The 28,000-nt window shown below is 46.8% G+C and overlaps 1 protein-coding gene across 1 annotated transcript; it reads left to right on the top strand.

The window, feature by feature from the left end:
* On the top strand, nt 1-27,447 carry MYL4 (myosin light chain 4). The gene is made up of 8 exons (XM_032870928.1): nt 1-21; nt 15,213-15,363; nt 18,246-18,273; nt 24,103-24,252; nt 25,589-25,762; nt 26,247-26,324; nt 26,837-26,881; nt 27,371-27,447. The coding sequence occupies exons 2-7, from the start codon at nt 15,247-15,249 to the stop codon at nt 26,863-26,865; spliced, it is 576 nt and encodes a 191-aa protein (XP_032726819.1). The 5' UTR covers nt 1-21; nt 15,213-15,246; the 3' UTR covers nt 26,866-26,881; nt 27,371-27,447.
* Nucleotides 27,448-28,000: the final 553 nt, after the last annotated feature.

Genomic DNA, 28,000 nt, shown 5'->3' with positions numbered 1-28,000 from the left:
GCGGATCGGTTGATTCGCGCGGTGGTTTAAGCAGAGGGTAGAACACGAGAGTTTGGGGCTGACCTTAATCAAGAAGTATTTGTTGAGTTGAGTTCATTTATCACTGCAGAAGTACCTATCATAGCTCAAAGGGAAATAGGAAATTTGGAGGGATTGCCACGCTTCAAACGTTTAGTTTGGATCCGGGGCTGTCTACACTGAAGACGTTACGGTCTCTTTAAAGGAAAAGCAATGGAGCGGAGTGCAGCGTTATGTGGTGCCCATTATAAGTGATGTCAAAATTAAGAGGAGAGGGAAATAAATTGGGATTAAGATGAGGAAGGTTTCATGGAGGTAAAAAGGGAGACTTAAACTGGACTCTGAGGTATGGGTAGAATTAGAAGAGAAAACTGGTAAGTGAAGGGAAACAGATCAGTCTGGTTAAGAGTTAAGGCATTAACTGGAAAATAATTACGTAGGTGACCAGATCATTGAAAATCTCAGAAAGCAGGCAGAAATTTTTATTCCTGATAGGAAAGGCAGTGTGTTGTGAAATCCGGAGGTGTGTTTGTGGTGTGTTGGGAAATCCGGAGGCTTGATTTTGAATTTTACCTCTGGCGCTAACTAGTTTTAGGTCCTTAAGCAAGTCACATCTCTGAACTTGTATTTCCTTAGTCTAAAAAAAAAAAAAAAAAGACTAAAAATTAAATGCATTGATGTGTGTTGGTATGTCTAACACACATAATAGGCTCTTGCAAATTTCTTTCCTATTCCCTCTCCCCCCAAAATGTGTGAACCAGGGAACTAGTAAAATTTGGGGGTTTGGTGGATGATGAAAATGGATTTTGAAAATCGGTTGTCTTGGGCCTAGGTCTGTAAGTCACACCCCATCACTTCTGGTTGATTAAAGCAAGACACAGGGCCAACGTGAATTCAAGGGAGAGAAATAGATTCCACCTCTAGATGGGAGGAGTAGCAAAGTGACGCTGCAAAAGGCTTGTGCCCCTGAGCGATTGATTTCTGGACCATCTTTGGAAACAACCTACCAGATAGGAGATGAGAATCTAGTAATGGTAATGCAAAGAAAGAGATACCGCCCTTAAAATTTGATGCTTTGAACTGAATGCAACACTCCATATTTATGCTGATAAATGCAGAGAATGATGAGACTATTGCTTTTCCTATCTGGATGACTTCTATTAAAGTAGACTAAAGTTGTATTTGCATTTTAAATTGTCACATGACATTGATCATGCTAAGCTTGTGGTCATTTTACATACATAGCTCTTTTTGACACAACATGCTGCGTGAAAAGTACTTGTGCAAGAGATTCTTATAAACTTGAATGTAGCAACTTACAACACAGCATACATAATGATGACATTTCTTGTGTGTGAAAATGTTTATCTAGAGTCAGCATTTAAAGAGACCATGATGGGGCACCTGGGTTACTCAGGTTAAGCCTCTGCCTTCCGCTCAGGTCATGGTGTCCGGGTCCTGGGATCGAGCTCCACATGGGGCTCTCTGCTCAGCAGGGAGCCTGCTTCCCCCTCTCTCTACTGCCTCTCTCTCTCTGTCAAATAAATAAATAGAATCTTTAAAAAGAATAAATAGAGAGACCGTGATGCTTGGCGTTCTGGCTCTAAAGCTTAGAATTTGCCTAATGCGCCCCTTCTTCCTCCCCCACCCCCCCAAAAGCATCTCTTTTCTAAGTGTTCTTCATTGGGCTAATACAACAATTGTGGTTTTCTGCTCATCCACAGCAAGGCCACATTGTTTGAAGTTGTGCTTTGGTGGGATCTTTTAAAGCATTTTTACTTCCTTCTGTGTTCCTGATTGACCTACTTAAACTTGCCATCCAGCAACCACTTGGGCATCCTGCTGTCTGTCATCCATTATCCACATATGTTTAGCTGGTGAGCAGATCTGGGTTGCAATAAGCATTATTCAAAACATGGTAAATTAACTCTTCTCCTTAGCCTGCCTGTTGGTCTGTTTCATGTCCAGTCAGATTCAGAGGCAGCTTTTAGGGAACTATTCAAGAAGCTAGACTTGCTATCAGTGCCAAGATGCAGGTCGCACTAAAATATGGTCCCCAGCAAGTTTACCATTCTGAATTCCTTCAGTACCCCTTGTCTGTACCCTTCTTTTGTCCCTGTTGAGGCTGCAGTCTTATTCTTCTTCTGTTACTTGATCTTGAGGCTTTTACCCCTGTGTTTCCTCCTCCGTCTTGGTCAAATCATCCCCTTCTTTTGGCATCTCTGACCACAGTCTCCTAGTTTTCCTTCTACTGCTCTGTTTTCATCAGTTCCCTTTGTTCCCCTGCCCCCAACATTGGAATGGTTCAGGGGCTCGTTCTAGGCTTTCTCCTCACCCTACGCTTTCTTTCTTTGCAAACCCATCCATTCTTTTCACCTCCACTTTCATCTAAAATTATTCCAGGGGCACCTTGGTGGCTCAGTCGATTAAGAATCTGACTCTTGATTTGGGCTCCAGTCATGATCTCAGGGTTGTGAGATCAAGCCCCAAGTCGGGCTCCGATCTGGACTTGAAGCCTGCTTAAGAGTCTCTCTCTCTTTCCTCCCTCTGTCTCCGGCCCCCATTTCCCTCTCAAAAAAAAAAAAAAAAAGTAAAATTGTTCTAAAATCTCTATCTCTAGCCAGACTGTTTCTTAGAATTCCAGATTCAAATGCCTAGCTGTCAACTGGACCTCTCACAGGGGCTTGGTCAGAATGACATCCCCCGTCCTCATACTTGAAGCATTCCTACCCCAATTTAAGGTACTAGCACCCTTTCTGTTGCCCAAACCCGAAACCACTCTCTCTCTCTCTCTTTGACCCTAGCATCTAATGACAAAAGCCCTACTAAATTTTACTCTGGATGTACCTTCATGTCTCGTCCTGTCCCTAGCCTTACCTGTCCTCAAAACCAAGTCTCATCATGTTAGGACTCCCTCCTAAATCTTCCCACCCCACTCAAGATTTCCCATTGCTCTCAGGATATTGCTCAAACCTGTTCACTACTCTTTTTTTTTTTTTTTTTTGAGAGAGAGAGAGCACGAGTGAGTGCACAAGTGGGGAGCGGCAGAGGGAGAAGGAGATAAAGAGTCTTAAGCAGCCTGCATGTCCAGCACAGAGCCCCACTGACAAGGGGCTCGATCCCCTGACACTGAGAACATGACCGGAGCCAAAATCAAGAGTCAGAAACTTAACCAACTGAGCCACCCAAGCACCCCTAACTTCTCTTATAAGCCTTCCAAGGTCTAGTCCCTGCCTCCTTATTCAGCCTTGTCTCATCTCCCTGTTATACTCTACATTCCCACAAAGGGGACCAGAATATGTCACTTTGGCATAAGGATTATTTTGACCTGAAATCAATTAGGAAGCAGCAAACACAAAAAGAGCTCTTTGCTTTCCCACTATCTGCCTAAAAGCAGGACATAAATTTCCTTTTGTGAAGGTGCTTCCTCTCCCTTCTCCTGTACCAGCAGGAAGAAAACAACCATTATCACTAGAGACAAGGAGTTGGCACTGATTTGGGTCTGCACAAACAAACTTGCCGAAATAACCCTTTTCTTCCATTAGTTTCCCTGTGTATTTACCTTTCCATAACTTACCACCCCAGAGGCCAAAACTTTTCCCCTCTATTTTGTCACTTCTCCATAAATTTATTGCTGTTTGCTAAGACAGCAGATAAGCCCCAAGTCCTAACCACCTCTTGTTTTTAAACTCTTATTTTAAAAATTCTGTTAATATGTCTTTTGTCAGTTTAATTCACAGGGCCCATGCTACAAACCTCAGAGGGTGGAAGGAAGGTCACATGAGGCAAATAGCAAGAAAGTGGCCATCTACAAGCCGCGAGGAAAGCTCTCACCAGAAACCAAAGTGGCTAGCACCTTGATCATGGACTTCTAGCCTCCAAAACTGTGAGAAAACACATTTCTGTTGTTTAATCCACCCAGACTGCAGTGTTTGGTCTAGGATCCTGAGCATTCCGATGTAATCAAGATGATTTATGTCTTATCTCCCTAAGGGAAGACCGTCTTATATTTCCCTATATTGCTCTTTGGAAAGCATTATATATTTAGTATATGCTTAAAAAATATTGACTGATTAAAGTGGAAGCCTTTACACATATTACTTCTTCTTCCTGAAATACTTTGCCCTTGCTCTTTGGCTAAATCGAACTCAACCTTCAGGCCTCAGCCTTGATATTATGTTCTCAGAATATTCCCTGTCCACCTAAACCAAAATTATTAGCTCCGTCCTATGATTCTCTCTTACAGCATCTTTGTTCTTTCCCTTTGTAGTATGTATGGTCATTTTAATTACATTTGTTTAATAGAAATTCCATGAAGGCAGGGACTTTGGCTTACCCTGATGTCCCCATTATCTAGTAGAGTGCCCTGCACAAATATAAAGTCATTAAGATATTATAAATGTATCCGATGATGAAAAGACATGACCACTCAGTGTAATCTCTTATTGGTCACAAGTTGATGGTCTTCTGACTCTCCCTTTCTGGACCCAGAGAGCTTGCTGGTTTTGTACATAAGACCCGAAGGGATTTCAAATCAAAGCAGTCTGAAGTGTTGAGGCTAATCAGAAATGCATCCTGGTTGAGATGCGCTCTGAGATGGGCTACTTGGCCTATGGCAGGGAGGGGTAGGCGACTTCAAAAGCACAGAGAAGAAGATAACCAAATTGGCTTGCCTGGAGGGGAGTCTGTATAAGCTTGGTTGAAATGGTAGTGTAGGGAACAGTTGATAAGTTTTGGGTTCCAAACTGATGACTTTAGGTTGATAAAATAGACCTAGGGAGCTGCTGGTGGTGATTGAGCTGGGGAGTGACTTCACGAGAATGGAATTTGAGAACGATTATGCTAACAGCTGAGGATTATGTGAATTGGAGGAGAGAGAGAATAGGGGCCAGGAGGGCAGCAAAGAGGCTGCTAGGAATCGAGGTAACTCTTAAATTTCCATTATTCTTGGATCCTAGCTGGTTGGGTTACAGGATCCCTGAGCCTGGTGGGCAAGAACGAATTCTTGAGACATTTTACGGTGCAAAAAGGTATTTTTATTATAGCAGGGGGCCAGGACTGTGGGCAGAAAGAGCTGCATTGTGATTGTGCAGAGTGACTGATCATAGAGGGTTTTCTATCTTACGGAGGTGAAGATGATACTAGGACTCCAGGAAATTGAGTCTATAGGTTCCTGAAGGTCTGGCTATTATTAAGATTGTGTTCATGAAGACAGTTACAAACTATAGTGAAGTTTCCTGTTCTACAGGACTGTGATCTTTATCAGTTGACCATTTGTTTTCCCCTGCCTTTGTTCTTGGGCTGGTCCTGGTGCCTGAGGAATGTTATATGTATATCCCACCTTATGGGGCCTTGGAGGCGGGTGGGTTGCGGGATGTCAGCTCTTGTGTTTTGCCCTTAGCTTGCTCTCTCATCAGCTGAATCTGAAAAAAAGATGCAAAATGAAAATAGTTCCATGTTACTGTTTTACAGTGAGAAATATTTTTCTCCAGTTCCTTCTCTTTAGGACATTTAGATTCCAAGCAGAAGGCTGCTTACTGAGCGCAGGCAGACCAAACGAGTGAATCAAATGATCTTGCTGGCTATTACCTCCTTTTCCTCAGAAGGGACATATATGACTGACTGCTAGATAAAAAATATTTCTTTTCTCTGGAGGGGATGTTCACCGAATAGTAGATTCTCTGTTTCTCTCCTTTTTAGGTCCTAGGCACACTTTCATTTTTCTCTGCATAAATTGCATGGCAGTGAATTCAACGCAGATGTGATTATGTGCCAGTCTTGAGTCTACACTGTAGCTGTCTCGAGTAGACCCTGTTGTTGCTGTTAGTTTGTTTTGTGTGTCACACGTGTATGATTTGGGAGGTAGGTGATGAACTAGGTTCAAAATACTGAGTTTGAAGCGGCCTCTGGTGAGAAAAGAACGAATGTTAATTGAAAATGTGAAGCTTGGGGCACCTGGGTGGCTCAGTGGGTTAAGCCTCTGCCTTCAGCTCAGGTCATGATCCCAGGGTCCTGGGATCAAGCCCTGCATCGGGCTCTCTGCTCAGCGGGGAACCTGCTTCCTCCTCTCCCTCTGCGCCTGCCTCTCTGCCTACTTGTGATCTCTCTCTCTCCGTCAAATAAATAAAATCTTAAAAAAAAAAAAAAAAGAAAGAAAGAAAATGTGAAGCTTGAACAATTTAAGAAAGAAGTTGGGGCTGGAGGTAGAGATTTTCCAGGGGCTCCTGGGTCAGTCAGTTAAATGTCTGTCTTCAGTTCAGGTCATGATCTTACGGTCCTGGGATTGAGCCCTGAGTCAGGCTCCTTGCTCAGCAGGGGTCTGCTTCTTCCTCTGTCCCTCCCCCTTGCTCGTGCTCTCTCTCTCTCTCTCTCATAAATAAATAAAATCTTAAAAAAAAATTGAGATTTTCCAGGTAGAACGAACTGCATTCTATTTTGGTTATGTGATGCCCTATAAAACCTTTGTGAGAGTATTTATCATTACCTTCAAACTATTTATTTATCCGCATCCTCCAGACCAGATAGGAAGCTTCTTGAGGGCAGGATAGGCTCTAACTCATTTTAGTAAAAGCATGTGCATACTGTAGGTGTCATAAGCGTTAGTTGAATGGATGAATGAATGAATGAGAGTAATCTGGGTAAAGGAGATACAGGAGAGCAGGGTGAGTGACAGAACTTTGGTGTGATAAGTACAGCAGAGAAGGCCCAGAGACAAGAGCAGTAGATCTAGGCACAGATAAGTCACTGGCGGGGGTGCTAGGGAGGAAGTCAGAATTTGAGAAGTAAAAGAAGTTGGTGGTGGAAAGGGAAACCAAGAAAAGAGAATTATTTTTAGCTCTAAAAACATGTCCCCAAATGCTGAGAAAAAGTGCTTGCTAAGGTGTTGAGTCTCTTTTTCCTTACTGAGAGCCATCCATGCTGTGGATGACAGGGCTAGCTGTCGTGGATGACAGGGCTAGCTGTCATGGATGTGTTCTTGTTTCCTTGTCCTCTTGGGGGCCAGGACTCTCCATGAGGGAATTGCATCGGCTCTACCAGCTCCCACTGTCCCCTTAGTGTCTTGGGTTCTAGTCTCAGATCTGCCATGACTCATAGTGTGACCTTGGGCAGGTCACCCCCTTCTGTCTGTACCTCTAAAGTCCCTTGCAGCTGCCAGGATGTCTGGGGGAATGCAGTTGGGATGACTGGTGAGGATTCTGACTTGCTCTCTGTTGCTTTTCAACTATAAATCACTTTGCCAGACACCAGCTGTCCTGCCCTCTGCTTTGGATTCTCCGGCGGGCTCCAAGACCCACCTGCTGTCGGGGCCCTCCCAATGTCTTCCTCCCACTGTCTTCCTCCCACAGTTCAGCTCTCAGATCCATCACTAGGCTGCACCGCCTTGATCACAGCACAGACATGAGTTTCAGCCATTTAGATGGACTGTTGAGTGATTGGGCCAAACGTGTAGCATTCGCCCCTTACGCTAAACAGCTGAGGAAATGAAGCTGGATGGGATGCTTTAAAGTGCTCCGAGGGCCAGTGCTATCACGGCCCTTAAAATTTTGATTTTTAGACCCTTCCACTCTTTCTCCGCCTTTACCTTTGGTTCTCTGGGTTTTCAGGGTCACTAAGATTTTAGGTTTTCATTGCTTTTTTTCTTTATCTTTGGTCATAAGGAATCTTCACTACAGGAGATTGAGTTAATCATTCTTCTTGAGTTATATAGCCTTCTTTCATCACTGGTCTATACCAAGCTTTTTGTTTAACTAGTTATTTATTCCTTTTTAACTTGTTGCTCCATCCCATCCAAACAATATTCACCATTAGCGACCTTCAGATATTTTCAGTGTGTATTTTTTTTTGATGTATGTGTTCTAGAATAATGAGTGATGCTTCTAATATGTGTGTACTTAATAAAATTTAATGATATATCTTATTCTCCCAGTATAGCCAATGTGTTATTTCAACATGTAAATAATATAAAAATTATTGAGATATGTATTCTTTTTAATTGTCCTAAGTCTTCAAAACCCAGTATGTGTTTTTTCTTATAGCATGTCTCAATATGGATGCTATATTTCCATCACAAATACTTGATCTGTATTTAGATTTCATAATTTCACAGTTGAAAAAGTAAATTCACATACCTAAGTTTTCTAGGCATACTTGAAAATTTTCCAATAACCAAATCAAGTACCAAAAAAACCCCATTTTCCTTTAATATTTGCATCCAAATGGACAAAATTGCTCCTCTATTTTAAAAGAATTATTTCAGCATCAAAAGTATGTCTGGGGCACCTGGGTGGCTCAGTGGGGTAAAGCCTCTGCCTTCAGCTCAGGTCATGATCTCCAGGTCCTGGGATCAAGCCCCATATAAGACTCTCTGCTTAGCGGGGAGCCTGCTTCCCCACCCACTCTGCCTGCCTCGCTGCCTACTTGGGATCTCTGTCGGTAAATAAATAAATAAAATCTTAAAAAAAAAAAGTATGTCCACGTCAAGTAAACTCACTAACTCTTGTGTCAACTCAGTATTGCTAACACCAAATTCAAGGAGATACTGCATAAATGGAAAAGCAACTAAATTTATTAGTATCCACAAAACATTTTAACTTTTCTTGTCATTTTTGCAGCCAGTTTACATAATGCTGTTGATTAAAATCTGCATATTTATGTTAGAAAAGTGTGTACTAATTTGCATTGTGAGAGGCTTCAATTTTAGCATAAATTCTTGTACCTATCTAGCTAAGTTGCGAATAAGCATTTTCTTTCCTTGGACCTTCCATTTGAGCTCATTCATATGCAATATGATATCAGTGAGATTACATGCAGGTATTTTAAATTTATAGAACTGTAATTGTGGTTTATATCTTATTCAGCTTCTTACTCATCACTATTTCTTCTGGATATAGTAATGAAGACCCACATTGCTTCTGCCTCCAGCCACAAGTCAGGCTGCAGAAAGAACGTCCTTATTCACGCCTCTTCTGAACTTGAGTGAGATTTCTGCCCGATGTATACTTGCCTGATTGTGCTTCTAAGCCACAAAGCCCTTCAACTTCTATCCCCCCTATTTCTTAGCTCTTCTATTTCTTTACCTTTCTTTTTTTTCTTCTGGAAGATATTCTTTTTTTCTTTTTTTTTTAAGATTTTATTTATTTATTTGACAGAGATCACAAGTAGGCAGAGAAGCAGGCAGAGAGAGGAGGAAGCAGGCTCCCTGCTGAGCAGAGAGACCGATGCGGGGCTCGATCCAAAGCCCCTGGGATCATGACCCGAGCCAAAGGCAGAGGCTTTTAATGCACTGAGCCACCCAAGGCGCCCCTGGAAGATATTCTTTCTTTTGCCTTTCAATACCCTACTGTTTTTCCCAGCTGTGTCCATCATGGCTACTTTTCAAATCTATTGTATTTTCTATTTTAATGATTAATTTTTTTAGACCTAACATATCGTTTGTTTTATGAAATTTTTTTTTCTTATTTCAACTATTATACTTTTCATATCTGATATTTCCGTTTGGCTCTTCTTTATGTCTTCTTGTTCTGTATCATTTTGGTAATATTTCCTTCCATCTCTTTTGGCCATGTTTACTAATCTCCATTTAAAATCTTGGCCTGTCTGTTGTCATATTTCTATTTCAGGTACCATCTGTAATCAAGTGGGCTATATCCTTTTGGATTAGTTGTGCTCCTCATCTGTCTTGTCATTTTACCTAAGGGGACATAGGTTGCTTGTCCAACAGGGCAAGCCAGTGCCTCTGAGCTCAGGGGGTAAGGGCTGGAGGTGAATGAGCCCTGGTACTGAGAACAGTCCCCTGTACCCCCGTCAGAGTGGAGAAGCTTTAGTAAGGGAGATGTTTTTATTAGTATTTATTAATACTAAATACTTTTAGTATAAATGCTTTTTATTAGTACTTATTAATATGAAATATTAATATTTAGTAGGGGAGATTTATTGCAATTCACCAGCCCTGAGAGGTTAGGGTAGGAGGGAGAAAACACTGTCTGATGTTCAGTTGCTCCCTACCTATTTTTTTACTAGCTCTTCACAAGCGCAGTGCGTCTTCAGGGCCCTGATGTTACCCTAGCCAGCACCTAAATCAGGTGATGGGGCATCGCTGTATGTTCAAGGGCAATAGTGGAGAAAAAATCAGAACCCCAGCACTCCTTTTTTGGGGGGGTTGGGGGGTCATTCCACAGCCATGCCTGGCTGCATCTTTCCCTAAACCAAAGCCACTCTTCCAACACACACACACACACACACACACACACACACACACCCCAGTTCAAAACAGGGCTACCCTTCATCCAAGGGGTTTCTCACAGTTCTTTTAATTTCTTGGTGTTTTCTCTGTATAATCCCTCTACTGTTGATCTTGGGAGAGGCAGCAGCCACCACACTATTTCAATCAGGACCCAGGCTCAGCTATTTTGATACTTGCTCTGTCCTAGGCACTGTTCTAGGCATGTTACCCAGCACCTTTTTGCACCATAAAATGTCTCAAGAATTCTTTCTTGACCCTTGGGCTCAACAATCCCGTATCCCAATCAGCTAGGATCCAAGAACAATGGAAATTTAGATTTGCCTCAACTTCCTAGCAGCCTTTTTGCTGCACTCCTGGCCCCTACTTTCTTTCTCCTCCAATTCACATAATCCTCACGACCAATCTATGAGGTTATATTAGCAGCCCCATTTTACAGATAAGAAAAGTGAGACATAAAGAAGTTAACTCAAGAGGTGCCTGGGTGGCTCAGTCGTTAAGCGTCTGCCTTCGGCTCAGGTCATGATCTCAGGGTCCTGGGATCGAGCCCCACGTCGACTCTGCTCAGAGGGGAGTTGGCTTCTCCTTCTTTCTCTCTCTGTCTGCTCTCCCTCCCTCTCTCAAAGAAATAAATAAAATCTTTAAAAAAAAAAAAGTTAACTCGAGGGGTGCCTGAGTTGCTCAGTCGTTTAATTGTCTGACTCTTGATTTCAACTCAGGTTATGGTCTCAGGGTCATGAGATCGAGGCTCTGAACTCAGCTGGGAATGGTCTGTTGGGGATTTTTTCCCTCTGCACCCCGCCTCCCCCCACTGCCCCAACTCACATGTGTGCTTTCTCTCTCAAATAAATAAATCTTTAAAAAAACAAGTGAACTAGCTTGCCTAGCCTACTGAGTCAGGGCTCCAACCCAGGCGGTCTGGCTCCTGAGTGGGCCTTCTTACTCCCTGACTTGCAGTAGAGCCTGATTTACCCAGTGCCCTCTCTGGGGACAGCTTCGTGATGGCCAGGGCATTGCCCCATGGTGTCTAGCTTATGAGACGCTGGCCAGAGGAGAGGAGGGAGGGTGACAGAGACAAGGCATTAAGAGCCAGACCTGCTGTCAGCAGCATTTGATCCCAGGCAGGAGACTCTGATGGATCTCTTTCAGGACAGGACACAGGATGTGCGTGGTTGGAGGGGAAGGGAGAAGAGTGAGCGAGTGTAAGCCCAGCCCAAATGAGGGCTGATGTCAGTTCTCTATGCGTCTGTCCCCGGGTTTGACGTGGGCTGTAAATGGGTTGTGTGAAATTTCGTCCTGCATTTTCCATACACTGGGTCTGACGTCCTTCCAGCGGGAGCGTTGCAGTGGGCTGGAGCTCCTCTGGCTCGGGAACCATGAGAGGCCTCAGAGACAAGGGTTAGGCTGCCAGTACCCGCTACTGTACTTGCCTTTTCACTCTGTGCTTTTGTCCTTCCCTCTTTCTTTCCTTTACTCTGCTTGGTCAGCAAAGGTTGGAGGAGGAGGTCTATGACAAAGACCTGGCACCAGCTACTCTAAAGGGACAAGAAGGTAAAAGTCAGTTACCTTGAAGCAGAATGAGGGTCGTGGAAGTGACACCTCTGACTTGAGTTCCTGGGCTCTTCTGACCTGTGGGCATCCTGACTTGTGGCAAGAGCAAGGCCAGAGGCAGGGAGCTTGACTCTTGAGGCATGGATCTTTCTGGAAAGCCACACTCTCCTCTAGTTGCTTCTGAAGTGCCAGAATCTTTTAGCTGATACTGATGAAAGAGAATCAGAAACCGATTTGAGTAGTGTCTCCTCCCCCGCAGGGGTGCTTGTCACCTAAGTTTTCAGGCAGGCTGGCTCCTTGTGTGAGTGTGGCTGATGGACAGGCTGCCTGGCCCCAGGGACCTGCTACATGCTTTCTGAGCCACAAATATGTCACACCATGGGTACCCAGCCACCGCCCCTCCTCCCCCACCCCTTTCCACCTCGTCCTCACTCCTAAAGCCACACCTCACAATCCCAGTAGCTGCTGCCACCTTACCTGTCCCTCCCCCATGGGCTCCCCTCTCCTGGAGTTCCTTCCAGGAAGTTCTAGACACCCCAGCACACATCTGGCTTCATCTAGGAAAGCGAATGAAATTAACAGCTCTAAGTGTTTCTAATGTGCCCGGGATGGCTTGTGGTGCTCTGCTTACGTCATCGTTTCATACAGATCTCACAATAAGGAAATGTTTACTGTTGAGGGTCCTTAGGGTACTGGGCCCGAGATTAGGAAATGGCCAATGCAGGATTCAGCCCTATGCCCCCCTGTCCCTGACGCCCACACCCTATCATGTCTGCAAATGCTCAACCAGCATTTAGACAACCTCAGAGCTCTGTTCCTGAGCAGACTTGGTATTTTGATCCTCCTGAGAATTAAAACAGAAAGAAAGAAAAAAGGAAAAAAGAGAAAGATAAATGAAAGAAGAGGAAACTCCTGACTCTGCCTTTTGAGGATCGAACTTCTTACTAGAATGGTTAGAATAATTTATTTCTTAACTGGAAGGGGATATACAAGAGCATCTCATTAAATCGCAGAATCATTTCTTTGATGATTGTGGGATGCAGGTGTAGGAAAACACAGGAGTGGCACTGATTGAAATGGAAAGGGGAGCTCCCAACCTGGCCTCTGTGCGTCCCTTATAGCGACAAGCAAGTTCAGGGAGCCTGGGGTGTCTGCTGAACCCTGAAAGCTCCTCATGATCTTTCATTTTAGAGATAAGCAAGCTGAGATCCAGAGAGGGGGAGTGGCTGGCAAGGTCACGACTGGTGTCTGGATCTTCCAGCTTTCGGCTTGCAGCTTTCCACCAAACACCAGTTTGTGTATCTTTGCAAACCCCACAGTACACCTAGTCTGGGAAGGGGGTGTGGTGGGGGAGAGGAGAGGAGAGGCTGGGCTTCCTTTTTCCTCCTTCCTCACCACCAGCAGTAACTTGAGTTCCCAACCCCTGGGGGAATGAAGAAGTCAGGGAAGGGAAAGATAGGGAAACTGGAAGGGTGCAGCCAAGGCCCCTAGAAGCAGGGGACACCAAGTCAGAAGGCACAGAGAAGGTGAAGCAGAAGAGGGGTTAAATAGGGTGAGGTGAAAGGGCCAATGGCTGCTGTCCCAGCCAGGGCCAGTGCTGTCCGGGGTTCGGGTCTTGCTCGCTCTAGTATCTCCTCGGGCAAGTCCTGGCTTCTTTTCCTGCCTCAGTTTCCTTTGAAGGCCTCTCTGCTTACCAGTGGTGAGAGCACACCTAGGCTCAAGGAGCCGCAGGGCGGGGGCAGAGCTCCACACACCGCATGGGGAGTCAGAATTAGCCAGGTCAGCTCTGCCTCTAAATGGCTGAATGTGTCCAGGCCACTGAAAAGTCTCTCTGGGCATTAGATTCCTCACCTACAAAAGCAGGTAGAATGAGACCAACTCTAAGGGCCCTTTTAGCTCAGAAAGATCTGGGAAATGGAGCCTGGGGAAGGAGCAGATGTGGGCCCCAGGCACCTGGGACTGGACTTAGGCGCTAGCAGGGGTCAGGTGTCGATAGCGCAGCCATCTTGTTTCACAGGAAGGAAACTGGGCCCAGAGAGGCAGAGTGACTTTTCGGCTTCTCTCAGCTTAGACTTTTTCCCTTTGAACTGGAGAGTCTTAAAGTTCAGCTCCAAGCAATTCTGTGCAGTGGATAAGCTTTTTTGTTGTTGTTTTCTGAACATTTTATAGGCTTTCAACGGTTTTTACAAAAACAGTATATGCTTGTTTTAAAAATTTCCATTAATAGAGGAAGTGAAAAAAAGTACAAAATTACGAATTGCTGTGATCGCCCCTTCCTTACGGCCCCCAGGTCCCAGGGGTGTTTCTTTCTAGCCCTTTAGTATGTATTCATCCTGACCTTTTGGATGAACACACAAACATACCATGTACGCACTACCATCCCCCCCCACCGTCAATGGGATTCTGATCTCAACGATTTAAGCAAAAACTTTAAAATCAGACACACCTGGGTTTTGAACCAGCTGATAGCTAATTAGCTAAGTGAACTTGTTACCTGACCACTTTTAGTTTCAATCTCTCCAAGTGTAAAATGGGAGTAATAATGATATCTACTTCATAGGATTGTGGTGAAGGTGTAATGAGACTTTATATTCTAGCACTTAACAGTGCCTGGTACACAGTGGTACACAGAAAACCCAAGTTTTCTGACCTCCAGTCACACCGACTCTTACCCATCCTCCCTGCCTCTCACCCCAGCCCCCCAGGTGCAGGTTCAGCGCCCAGTACTTGTTGAATGAATGATTGAGGTTGCTGGTGGCAGGGGGTCAGGCAGGGATCTGAGGTCGGTGGCGCTCCTGGGATGCCGGCTCTGGAGGATGGAGCGCTTTACCCTGTGGATTGGGAGGGTGTGGGGATGGTGTGGGTTGGCCAGACCAGCTGTTGCTTTGGGGCTCCAGGCCCGAGAGCTGAGCCTCAGGGCAGAGCTGAGGCCCCAGAGTAGCTCTCAGCTTAGAGGAGCCTGGCTTAAAAGGAATGTGCAGTGGGTTGCCTCTGCTCAGGAGGGGCTAAAAAAAGCCTTACCCTCCCCTGGGCTTTGTGTGAGGGTTATCAACTGCTCAAGTCAGCTCATCTCTCTGGCTGGACTCTGGCATTTTTGAGAGGGTCTGTTTTCCTGGCCCCTCTGGGTTTCCAGCCATTGGCAGGAAGGGGTCAGCCGGTCCCAGAGGTGGAGGCCAGGAGGAGTGTGAGGTGTGGAGGGAGGGGAGGCTCGTCGTCCCAAACCTGGTGACAATGCACAGTTGTCAGCTGTACCCTGCTGGTGTTTCTTCCTTTTATAGTCAGACCAGTTGCTGTTGCTCTCACCCAGCCCCTCTGTGGGGGCTGCTGCCCAGGATAAAAGGGGAGGGAGGCAGCCCAGTCTCCTGTCTCATCTCTCAGGCGCCACATCTCGATTCCTTCCTAGCTCCCATCTCCACCGAAGATCCCAACGAGACAACATGCCTCCCAAGAAGCCTGAGCCCAAGAAGGAAGCGGCCAAGTCCGCCCCAGCCCCTGCCCCTGCCCCAGCTCCTGAGCCCCCCAAGGAACCTGCCTTTGACCCCAAGAGTGTAAAGGTGAGTGAAGCTTAGACACTGGGATGGAGGTGGGGATGACGTTCAGGATTCTGACTGTCCTGGACCGTAGAGCTCTATTTCCTGGAGGCTGGACTGGGCTGACGGCTGTGGTGGTCCATGCCCCCCATCATGGTGCCCGAGGTGGTGGAGCTGGCGTTGGGGTTGGTGAGGGGTATTTGGGGTTGTAGGCCTTTCCCCTCAGGAACGGGTTTCTGCTCTGAGGAAGCCCTGCTCTGTCACCCCAGATTGACCCAGCAGAGTCGGGGATGGCAGGGAGGTACAACCAACCAATTACTCAGCCTTAAATTTTAAGGCACTGTGGGAGCCATGATAGTGAAGAGAAAGTGACTGGCCCTTTCCTCAGAGGTAGTACACTATCTTTCTGGAGAAAAGACACATAATGATAGTCACCAGTGCAACCTGGAGTAAGTGACGTAAAGCAGTGAAGGAGCCGGAGGTCTGGGCAAGGCTTTGTTCGAGAAGACCCTTGCAGTGGGTAGGTCTTGGGGGCAGAGAGGCTCTAGATAAGGCGAGAGGAGACTGCTTCCCTCTCTCCCCTACCAAAGTGGTCCTCCTCCTTCTGTGGCCACAGCCAGGGCTCCTGCCTGGGGTATGCAGTGGACAGGCCCATCCCAGGCTGAGACCCTGCCTCTAACCTGGTGAGGGAATGGGGTCTGGATCTCTCTGCCGGCCCTGCTCCCCTCACCCTGGAAGGTTCCTCTCCCTGAGGCTGGTCTAGGAGCCCTGCCTGCCTTCTGACTCAGTCACTTCAGGCCTCCCAGCTATCTGGCCCAGCTGCCGAAGGAATGGAACTGGGAGGGGCCGGGAAGGAGGGGTCAGAAGCCTCTGGAGAGTGAGGTAGTTCTAAGCCTTGGCACCAGAATGTAAGAGGTCAAGTGCTACTGGTATGAAGAGCTATTAATAACAGGTTGGGAGTGGTGGGCCCCTGAGGATAGCCACGAGGGCAGGGCTGGGGGTGGTGAGGGATCAGATCAAAGTAAGAACTCAGGACCCAGTTCCGTGACAAGAAGTTAGGGAAACTGAACCTCTGGGCTCCAATTTTTGGGTGACCCTCCCTAACCCTCTCAGGATTCCTCCCTGCACCCACAGACCCAGGAGACCTTGCCTTTGTGCCGAGGACCCTGGGGTGGATCTATAGTAATCCCAACAAAGGCCAGGGTCAAGCATCACTGGCTTGGCCAAGAGATGGAGGCAGTTGCGTGTCCCTGGGCTTGATTATGGTACACGTGGAGGCAATCGTGTAAGACCTTGAAAGTACCTGGGTCACTCATTACTCCCACTATGGGTGGAGCCTCACAAGAAAAACTGACTCTCCCCTGCCTCCATCAGGATGCCCTTATTCTGATTTGTTCTGATAATGCCTTCCTCCTGTGGGGCAGCCTGGCCCAGGCTTTCTCTTTGACCCATCACTTCCCTCCATCTACCCACCTCCGCCACCGTCTCTCCCGTGGTTGCAGTCTTCTTTCCCACATCTGGATCTCCCAATCCTGAGGGTTGTTGAAATTGCTTTAAACTAAAAAAAAAAAAAAAAAAAAAAAAAAAAAAAAGGAGGTATCCTTCATGATTGGAAGGATATGATTTCCTATCATTGTGCTTCTCTGGTTCCTTTGCTTTGAAAACTCTGCTCAAAAAGACAGAACAAAAAAGTAAACTTAAGCTCAATATGGGAGGTTACGACCATGAATTCTGATTTTATGTTTTTATATTCATTTCTCTTACACATTTACTCCTGGGACTTACCGGGTTACAAGGCAAGGCAACCGCACCGTTCCCTCAGAGAGTTCGTGCAAAGCATCCTTTACCCTATTTCAGGGGTATTCTTATGGCCAAGCCTGGTCCTGGTCACAGCTATTTTCCTTCTCAACCCCTCCATTGTCCTAGCTCCTTCTAGCTCATTCCAGCCACCCTGGAGGTCCTCATTAAGGGGGGGGGGTTGACTAAGGGGGCAGAGCACAAGCTGCAGAGTTAGGACTAGAAATGCCCCTCCGTGAAAAAGAGGCACCAGGGCTGGTTACCAATCCCCCAAGAGGGGATCAGGGGGGAAGGGGGGTGGTGGCAGATTAAGGACAATGAAATAATACACAAAATCCCAAATTACAATGATGACTCATGCTTGTTCATTGTCATTCATTTTCAGAACTTCCCACCTGCCTCTTCTGTACTCAGCAGTGAATTATTATGTCTTTTGGGGCGAATCCAAAATTTATTCCTTCACTCAACAAATATTTTTTGAGTGTCTGCTCTGTGCCAGGCATCTCTGTGAACAGTAACAAAAATCCCCGTCCCGGGTGGGGGGAACCCTGGCTTTGGGAGGCCTGGGCACCCCTAGAGGCAGGACTGAGGAATAGTTAGGAAACTTCAAGGGTGCACCCAAGTGAGGCTTGCTGTCTGGATGCCCAAGAAGGACATGGCCCGAGGAAAAGGGTGGGGATGGGATGGGGGGAGGAAAGGGAGGCCGAGGGTGGGAAGTGGTGGGTGCCCAAAGGGAGAAGAAGTCTGACTGTGGGCAGATGGTGGAGTTGGGCTGAATGTGAGGGCAGTTTCTGGCCAGTTAGCATGAGCAATTTACATCTGACCGCAAGAGATCACCAGGGGGAGTTCTAGAGTTCTCTGGAGTATTTCTCTCTCTTTCCCTCTCGTTCAGAGCCATCATTCATGAGTGGTAGGGAGCTCTGATGGCTGCATTATTTGATAGCTGATTGTAGTTCATTCGTCAGGAGATTGGGGTTCTGCCCTTTGTCCCCCCCCCCACTGGTGACCTGCAGGAGGTCCCCACCCCCACCGTGGTAGAAGCCACTTCTGCTTCCCTCTGGAAGCCTTTGGCTGTCTCAGGCCTCATTCCTGTGTTTCCTTCCCCACAGATAGACTTCACGGCCGACCAGATAGAAGGTGAGTACTAACAGCTGTGCCTTCCCCAGGACACCCTCTGTCGCCCTGCCCTGGAGGAGGAGGACGGGTTCATAGTCATTCCCGTTCTCATCATCGCTTACCCATATCTGCTCATTTTCACCCAGGATATGTGATGACTTAAGCCCTTTATGTGGATTAACTCACTTAATTCTCACCACACCCCCAGGAGGTAGGAACTATTGTTGCGCCCATTTTACTGTGAAAAACTGAGGCACAGACAAGTTTGGTAGCTTGCCCCGTCTCACACAGCCAGCTGGTGGTAGAGCCAGGACTCAAACTCAGGCTAGCTGATTGCAGACCTGGTTCTCAACTGTTCTGCCAGACTGCCTGGCACCTAATAGATGTACAGCAAACAGGTCTTTATTCCCCTCCACCAGCAAAATCCACTATTCAAGATAATTAGAACCTTCATTTCTGTTCCTGTGAGAGGAAAGCCCTCCTCAGGTCACTGGCATCCTCTCCCGTCATCCTGTAGTCTGCTGAGGCTATCACCTGCTCATGGCGACAGGGCTAATGGTGACTTGGGGGTGTCTAGTCCACCTGTAATCCCCATCACCAACCCTTCTCCATCTTTGAGGAAGACAATTTGTTTTTGCAATGTTCTATGAAGTGCTGTTACGTGCAGCTTCAAGACAAGCCTCCAGATCTCCTACCCTCCCACCTGATTGTTGCCCCTTTTCCAGCAGGAGTCTGGTGTTTTGAGAATAGAACGTTTCATCATGTTCTGTGTGCTTTATAGCTGGGGCTCATTGCCATTGCAACTTACCCCTCTCTTTTCCCCACCACATGCCTCTAGGACATAAAATCATAGTAGTTAGAAGGGACCTTGGAAGGTTCATCTGCTCCAACCCCTTGATTTTAAGTACATACTGTATTTTAGTTTATTTACTTCTTTTTTAAAAGGTGTGTAATTTTATTATTTATTTGTTAATAATAATTGCTTTCCTTTAGCCTTATCTTTTAAAAAAAAGATTTTATTTATTCATTTGACAGAGAAAGTGAGAGTGGGGGGCTGCACAACAGAGAGAGAGGGAGAAGCAGCTTTGGCAATCCCAGAATCCTGGGATCATGAGCTGAGCTGAAGACTGAGCCATGAACCACCCAAGCACTCTTACTTTTTATTTTTTTAATTAATTTATTTGAAAGAGAAAGAGAGAGAGCATGAGAGAGAGAGCACGAGCAGGGAGGAGCAGAGGGAGAGGGAGAAGAAGACTCCTTGCTGAGCACGGAGCTGAATGTGGGGCTTAATTGGGGCTCAATCCCTGGGATCATGATATGGGCTGAAGGCAAATGCTTAACCTAATGAGCCACCCAGACACCCAGCACTTACTATATTTTAAAAAGTATGGAATGCCTGGGTGGCTCAGTCGTTAAGCATCTGCCTTCGGCTCAGGTCCTGATCCCAGGATCCTGGGATCAAGCCCCACGTTGGGCTCCCTGCTCAGTGGGAAGCCTGCTTCTCCCTCTCCTACTCCCCCTGCTTGTGTTCCCTCTCTCACTCTGTCTCTCTCTGTCAAATAAATAAATAAAATCTTAAAAAAAAAAAGTAAGCCAATACCAGCGTGTGGTAAAACAAAAGCAAAAACTCATATACTATTTAAAAGTAAATAAAAATATTTTCCTCTTGCTTTCCTGTCATGTTGATCCCTCTTCCAAAGATAACCACTGTTAATAGGCCTATGTGTTCCTCAGGACAAATATATAGTGGTATACAAATACATATGTAGAAAATTTACACAAATTGAGTCAGTGATAGAGACTTTCCTGTATCTTTTATTTAATACATATTTGGAATTATTGATATTTAGTATATGTTATTTAACAAGATACCTTGGTATCTATTATTTATTTATTTATTTATTTATTTATTTATTTATTTTAAAGATTTTCTTTGAGAAAGAGAGAGAGAGAGAGAGCACGAGTGGGTTGAGGGGCTGAGGGAGAAGCAGAGTCCCCACTGAGCAGGGAGCCCGATGTGGGATTTGATCCTGGGACTCCGGGATCATGACCTGAGCCAAAGGCTTAAATGACTGAGCCACCCACGTATCCCAATATACCTTGGTGTTTTTTTTTTTTATAGTTAACAAACAGTTCTACTTCATTTTTTTAAAGAATTACATAGCTTCTCACGGGCAGATGTACCTTTTGATTGAATCAGGCTGATAATGATAGACCTTCATTCAGATTGTTTCCAGTTGGGAGCTACCAGCATGCTTTCCCCAGGGGAACTTTCTAGAAGTGGGTCAAAGGATACTTACACTTTAAATTGTAATAGTTATTATGAAATTGCCTTCCCAAAAAGTGATACCGATTTATTCACAAATAGGGCATGAGAACTAGCAGATGCATTTTGAAACTAGTGAATTTAATCTGGCTTTTGCAATACCCTGTGGACATTCACTTTCAGTCAATAGTTTGGTGTGCTGTAAAATACTTAAAGTTGATTTAAATGCATTTTAGTTAAATATACACTTGTTTGTAGATACAAGCATGGTGGTACCCGTGAGGACTAGAGAGTCAACTAATGATAAAAAATTTTTCATTTCCCAAATGGGAATCATGGTCAAAGCCAACTGGGGCAGCTGGTTGCTTCCTTTCTCCATGAAGCTTTTCAGGGCTCTGTTCTAACTCATTTCAGTCTGTCATTCCTCTGATCTTGAAGATGTCCCTTTTTTTGGATCGGAATAGTTTCTATTTGTATTTTACTCCTGCTGTCTCTTCATTTGCTCTTTGATGAAGCTAAAGATGTTTTTCTCATTCTGTGCTATAAAGAATGTTATTTGGAATCAGGAGATTTTATTATTGGCCCTAATTCTGCCACTATTGGCTATGAGACTTCGGCAAGTCACTTTTTTGAACCTTAATTTTCTTATCTGCAAAGTAAGAATATTTGGTTTGTTTCAATTCAGAAATTCTGTGACTCTGTTCAGCATCCTTTAGATATCCTCTGTTTATTTGTAGTTATCAAATCCAGTCTTAGCTTTATGGCCCCATTTTATTTCAATGCTTTTTTTTTTTTCCTTATAGAAACTAGTTTTTAACTCTTGACTGACTTACTGGTTCCTCTCCAGATTTCCATATTCTCTCTCTCTCTTTTAAAGATTTATTTATTCATTTGAGAAAGAGGGAACATCCGAGGGGAGGAGGGGGAGAGAGGGAAAGGGAGAAGGAGAGAAGCAGACTCCCCGCTGAGCACGGAGCTAGGAGGCAGGGCTTGATCTCATGACAGTGAGATCATGACCTGCATGGAAATCAGGAGCTGGATGCTCAAACAGCTGAGCCACCCAGGTGTCCAGATTTCCATATTCTTATAGGCAGGGATTATCACCTTTGGTCATTGCTCTAGCAAGGACCAGACTACTACAGGCTGTTGAGAAGAGGTTTCTTCTGAGCCCATGAATATCACCTCTCATATACCCCAAGATCACACTGGCTTTGTCTTCAATCTAGTAGCAGCCCTAAGCTTGAGTGTTTGGGGTTTATGTGTATACCAGGTTTGGCAGAGGGCTGGAGCATTAGCGGGTACAGCAGGTCCTTCCCTCCTCCTTCTTCCTCCTCACTATTTTCTTGGTGTTCTGAATAGTTGACCAGAAGTCACGTGTGCATTGGTCTATAAATGATGATAATTATACCTATAGCATAAGGTTTTTGAAAGATTAGACAATGTTTCGGGGGTGGGAGGGATGCGGTGACTGGGTGGTGGACATTGGATAGGGTATGTACTATGGTGAGTGCTGTGAATTGTGTAAGACTGATGAATCACAGACCTGAACCCCTGAAACAGATAATACATTATATGTTAATTAAAAAACACAAAATAAAATAAAAAGAAAAAAGATTTAGATGTTATCAGCTCAGAGCTTGGTCTGTTGTAAGTGATCAAATCATAGGTCACAGTTCTTTTGCTTTCCTTCTCATGTTCCACCTTTCTGTTAAGATCTCATGTGCCTTCTATGAGGAGGCTCCTTCTCCTATCAAATCTGACCTCACTCTTCCGCATGAACTAGGAGATCAAAAAGTCTGAGTTCAGAGGTACCGGGGTGGCTCAGTTGGTTAAGCGTCTGCCTTTGGCTCGTCATGATCCTAGGGTCCTGGGATTGAGCCCCGTAATGGGCTCCCTGCTCAGTGGGAACCTGCTTTTCCCTCTCCCTCTGCCCCTCCCTGCCACTCATGCTCTCTGTTTAATAAGTAGAATCTTTTTTTAAGAAAAGTTCTGAGTTCAGTTTCAACTAACATATTTATTGAGCAATGAATTTGTGCCAGAAGCCATGCTAATTTCTTTAAAAGTTAAGAAAAAAATTATATTCTTCTAACAAAACTGTGAGGAAGGGATTATTTCCTTTTGACAAAGGAGGAAAGGAATGTCAGTGAGGTTTAAGTAACCTGGCGAGAATCACATAGTTCAGTGGTAAAATTGAGATGAAATGCAATAAGATAAGACTAGCAGCATTGTTTGAACATTTACTATACACAGGACATTTTGTTAAGATTTTTAAATATACATTATTGTATCTAATTTGTATGTAATACAAAAATCCTATGAGGTAGGTGCCATTTATAGAGGAGAAGAGGTTTATGGAGGTTAAATATTTACTTGCCCAAACGTCTCACAGCTAGTAAGCAATGGAAATGGAATTTGAACTTAATTATTCAGTAATTGAAAGACATGTGGTTTTGTATCTTTTAAATTCTTACAAAGGCTAATAAAGGCTTGCAAATAAACATCTTGGGGAATGGCTTTGGTATGTGGAGTGATTTGTAAATAATCCGTAGGCAGCCTCTAAGGGCTAAGTGTTTCTAGAGTACTTGGTGAGGATTAAAAGCAGCTTTTTTCTTAAGTGGTTCATACAGTCTTCGGTTTATATTGTTAATCCGTTTAGTCAAACCATTTCTCTGCCAGTTCCAGTCCAAATTATCCCCAGTAATGGACTGGTTGAATCCACATTCATGAGGAATTAAGGTTCTTTCCAAAGGGCCCAGAAGTGCCTTAATTTGACCTTGCTCCTTGGAGACCTGCCCTGGTAACTTCGGGGCGTCTAGCCCCTAGAGCTCCGAGCCGGCTCCAGAACTAGGGAAACAGTAATAACCACCCTTTGTTGATTCCCTTACCATGTGCTAGACAGCCTCTTGCACATTTCATAATCCCCCCCACAACCCCCTCTGGTGGACATGATATCCGCACTTAGAGCTAAAACAAAGGAGGGCCTGCCGAGGTGAGCAGTGTGCTCAAGGCCGCATCCAGGTCAGTGGCAGAGCTGGGGTGGTCCGACTGGCCTGGAACAGGCAGCACTGTTAGCTGACTCTTGAACAGGTCTTAACATTTTGGAAAGGGCCTCTGTGCACAACCACCTCCTTTGACCCGGTTAAGGGGGAAGGGAGGGGAGGGTGAAGCTTTACTCTATGTTTGCACTTTGCTGAGAAGCTGGGAATCCGGACTTCTGAGCTGGTGCTGTTTTCACTTCCCTGCCATTTTGACAGTCGGACACCTCCCCTGCAGCAGGGCCGGGAAGGAGGGCGGGAGGAGCCCCGCGGGGCGGGGCGGGGGGGGGGGGATAGTCAGGTGACGTGACAGAACTGACAGAAGGGATCCCAGGCCCAGTACTGGAACAGATCGTGGATGCCCCTTTGGTGGTCAGAAGATGGTGTGGGGTGGCTTCCAGGGAGGGGCTGGAATGACGGCCAAGGGCAAACTCTGAAATGTTTTATCAGCCGCACTGACCGGCTCTCAGCCTGGGTGGAGGCTGATGGCCCTTGGCCACCGTCCTCTCTCGGCCCCGGGGAGGCTGCAGTCGGGTCTTCTCTCTGCAGAGTTCAAAGAGGCTTTCTCGTTGTTTGACCGGACACCAACTGGAGAGATGAAGATCACCTACGGGCAGTGCGGGGACGTGCTGCGGGCCCTGGGCCAGAACCCCACCAACGCCGAGGTGCTGCGGGTCCTGGGCAAACCCAAGCCTGAAGGTCAGCGTGGGCCTGGGCCTCCACCTCCTGGTGTCTGCCCCGAGGCCCCTGGGGCTCCTTCTCTTCTCCCATGTTAGCCCTTCAAGACCAGACTTCCTCCCCAGGTGACCCTTCTCCCCTTGCTAGAGTTGTGGAAGTCTCCCACAGTGGATTCTTGAAGAATGTGGCCAGGGCTTGCTCTTGTTTTCCCTGTGAGGTTGGAGCTCCTGGAGAGCAGGAAGAACCTGCTTCAGGGTGTTCCTCTGACACCCCAGGGTACAGGGAGGTGAGCTGGGGGGGTCTCACCACTCACCACCTGCCCGCACCCCCATGCCCAGTATGCTAGTTGCAGTGTTAATGCACTGAAATGTCCTGTGGCCACTATGAATTGTATCACGAAGACTTTGTTTCCTATGATGGGGAGAACACTGAAGATCGCAAATGATTCGTTTAAGTCAAAGCAGACTACACATGAGCTCCGTAACGATGCCTCTTTTGCTCATTTGCCTTCATTAGGTTTTGGTGAATGAGTTTCAAAAGGAGTGCAGGGGAATGTGTCCCATTTGTGAATGTCATCTGTTATGCATAGTAGTAGAGTTAACAGCTGCTCTGACACACATGTCCTTCCGAGAGGTGTCACACCCGGTGGGGACAGGCAGACTTGGGCGGGAGCCCCCCAGGCTTCTCTACAGGCTTCCTGGGCCCCATATAGCTCCCTTCCCCTTTCCTTGGTTCTGGCCCCTCCCCTCCTCCTCTTGCTGGTGAAAACCCCAGTGTGGGGGAAGGATGTGGGGAGGAAAGGGCCAGAGGACCAGCAGGGCTTGTCAGAGGTCAAAGGTGTCTGGGCGCTTCCATATTTGAAGGTCCCTGTGCTATTATAGAAGACAGAATTGCCAACATCTGTGGTATTTAAAAATGAAGCTTTTAACACGCTATCGTGTGGGAAAGGTGGGCTGGCTTATCACGAAAGAATTGCAAATTTGTAAAAATGATTGATTCAGCCTTGCTCCATTTAATGTGGTCTAGGGATGAGACCCAAAGGAGAAATGATGCAAAATTCCCTCTTTACAATCCTATCAGTTTACCTCTGGGATGTGTCCATCCCATGTCAAAAGGCTAAACTGTGAATGTGAGGCCTGGTTCTGTGAGCCTTCGGGCCCCTCAAATCCTGCTGCGGCCGCCCCGGCCCCCCGCACCTGGCTGGCCACCTGGGGCTTAGAGGTCTGGGTGGAGTCGCCGTGGTTTTCCCCTTCCACCCTGGTCCTGGCCTGGCAGAGCTGGGGCAAGGACCCCTGAGGACCTGCTGCTCCCCTTGAGCCCCTAGTCACATCACATCCTCTCTCCTTCCCGCCTGAAGAGATGAATGCCAAGATGCTGGACTTCGAGACGTTCCTGCCCATTCTGCAGCACATCTCCCGCAACAAGGAGCAGGGTACCTATGAGGACTTTGTGGAGGGGCTGCGTGTTTTCGACAAGGAGAGCAACGGCACGGTCATGGGTGCTGAGCTCCGCCATGTCCTCGCCACCCTGGGTATGCAGGCTCGTGGTGCCCGAGGGGGTGGAAGGGAGGGGTGGGAAGTGCCCAGGTGGCATAGGTAGGGGGTAGGTGGGGGTCCCTGCTTCCTGAGGATCACGTCCTGATTCAGGCCTTGTCTCCCCAGGCTCTTCAGGAACTACCTTCCCCCAACTGGGTCTGCTCAGCTGGGCGGGAGGAAAGGAGACCCAGTTGGCAGGGCAGGGCTGAGGCCTGAGATGTGGGACCCAGGGCTCCCATCCTTATCATTGCCTCAATCATGGGGTCCCTGGTCCCCCACCCCCCTCAGTGCTGGCTGTAGGGCAGAGGAAGAGGCCTTGGGGAGTAGGAAAGATCTAAGACACTTGGCTCTCCCTGCAAAGCTTGGATGTCCAGTTCCCAGATCCGGGGAGACTTGGGACTTGAGACTTGAGGGGCTGCTTGGGTTTGGCCTGTCCCTCCTTTGCCATGTGTAATTCAGAGCCTCCTGCCCGCACCCCAGGAGAGAAGATGACTGAGGCTGAGGTGGAGCAGCTGTTGGCAGGGCAAGAGGATGCCAATGGCTGTATCAATTACGAAGGTATCCCATCATGCCTCACTTCCATGGACCTCTGGAGAGGGCGGGCACAGTTTGGGCTGGACGGGTCCGCAGAACAGGACAGATCCAGGGATTAGAGGCTAGATGGGTGTTGGCGAGCTCCCGATGGATGTTCTTTTCCATCCTTGGACGGAACAGCATAGTGTGATGGAAGGAGCATGGCTTCTGGAGATAGCTCTGTGATAGACCAGCTCTGTGACCTGGATCAAGTCACTTATCTTCTCTGAGCCTCAGTTTTCTCATCTGAGCAGTGGGATGATGCTGGCTCCTTTCTCAAGGTTGGGGGGTAGCAGAGAAAACGTAGCTCCTTTCATCTCCGTCCGGTGTCAGCTGAGAAGACACAGAGCAGAGGTTCGGTCTCTTCTTCCTGCTTCTCCTGCATCAACCCCAAAGGAGAGAAAGAATCACAGTCAGTAGAAAGGGTGGTGGGAAGTTTGGAAGTCAGGGGCTGAGAGGGGCCACGTGTGGTAACTGATCTCTGTCTCCCTTCCCAGCCTTTGTCAAACACATCATGTCTGGATAAAGCAGACCCCTCACGGGTGAGTGCAGCCTCCCCCACCCCTAGTCCCTTCTGGGGCCTGCCAGGAGCTCCCAAATACCACCACATGCCCTAGAGCTTTTCCATCCTATTCTGACCCCGTAGGGGGAAACCAGAAGGGGCATCATGGGCGAGCATCCTGGCCTGCCCACCATTCTCTGCTCTCTCTGCACTCCTGCCTCCTGCCCTCGGTCCCTTCCAGCCTGGCCTTGCTCTCTCCCTGCTCCCTGTCTTGACCCTCATCAGTGGCACCTGACAGCCTTTCTATTAGGGTCTCTCAAGGTGAGACCATTCCCTCTGGCCTGGAGCCTCCTGTACTGGCTCCTGCATGTGCAAAAGCTAGGTCCTGGGGGGAAGAGCGCCCTGGCCTATGCCCTTGACTCTGTTCCTATTCACTCCCTCCCCTGGACTTCCTTTGGGCTGAGGGCCATTGAACTGGGGTATGGGGTTTGTAATAAGGGGCTGGGGTCCATCTAGCACTTTCTTTCAGGTGCCTGTCCTGGGCCTTAGCCTTTCTGGAGTGAGTTAAACCAGAGGCCCAGAGAGACTGAGCTGGAGTTGGGGTCCTGGACTTACCACGGCACAACAGGACTCCCCGGGCCTCGAACCCTCCCTGTAAATAAACGGTTTTGGCAAGCCTGGGCCAGATTCTCTGATTCCAGCCAGTCTTTGAATTATTTTTAAAAATGAATTAATTGAGATTGTGTGTGTGTGTGTTTGTGTGTGTGATGTGAGGGTCCACGCATATTCCTCAGGGAAATGAGTGGTATCTGGGAGCTGGGAGACAAGGGCTGAAGCCCAGGGATCTGGAAATATTAAGGTTAGACCCATGAGTGGGGAGCTCCACGGGGTGGGGGGCTGCAGTTCGTGGAGCTGTAATCTGGAGTTTTGTTTCCTTCCAAGGCTCACTCCCTACCTTGTCTCACCTCCAGGTAGTGAACAGGAAGCGGGCAAAGGGGCACTGGGACTGCCAGGGTCCCCTCAAATGGTTTTTCTTCTTTTTTTAAAGAAATTGTGGCAAAATACATATAATTTAAAATTTCCACCTTAACCATTTTTAGGGTACAGGACTATAGTGTTAGGTATATTCACATTGTTGGGCAACCCATCTCCAGAACCT

Source organism: Lontra canadensis, unplaced genomic scaffold, assembly GCF_010015895.1.
Source record: "Lontra canadensis isolate GAN:19392208 unplaced genomic scaffold, GSC_riverotter_1.0 scaffold41, whole genome shotgun sequence".
NCBI lineage: Eukaryota > Metazoa > Chordata > Mammalia > Carnivora > Mustelidae > Lontra > Lontra canadensis.
Note: the sequence above shows the minus strand (reverse complement) of the source record. Positions and strands in the feature narration are given on the sequence as shown.

Bases quoted from the DNA above. Each gene is read 5' to 3' on its own strand.
- MYL4 (XM_032870928.1), top strand. From the start codon at position 15,247: ATGCCTCCCAAGAAGCCTGAGCCCAAGAAGGAAGCGGCCAAGTCCGCC. The intron at 15,364-18,245 runs GTGAGTGAAGCT...CCTTCCCCACAG, and splicing joins TTGACCCCAAGAGTGTAAAG to ATAGACTTCACGGCCGACCA. The intron at 18,274-24,102 runs GTGAGTACTAAC...TTCTCTCTGCAG, and splicing joins CACGGCCGACCAGATAGAAG to AGTTCAAAGAGGCTTTCTCG.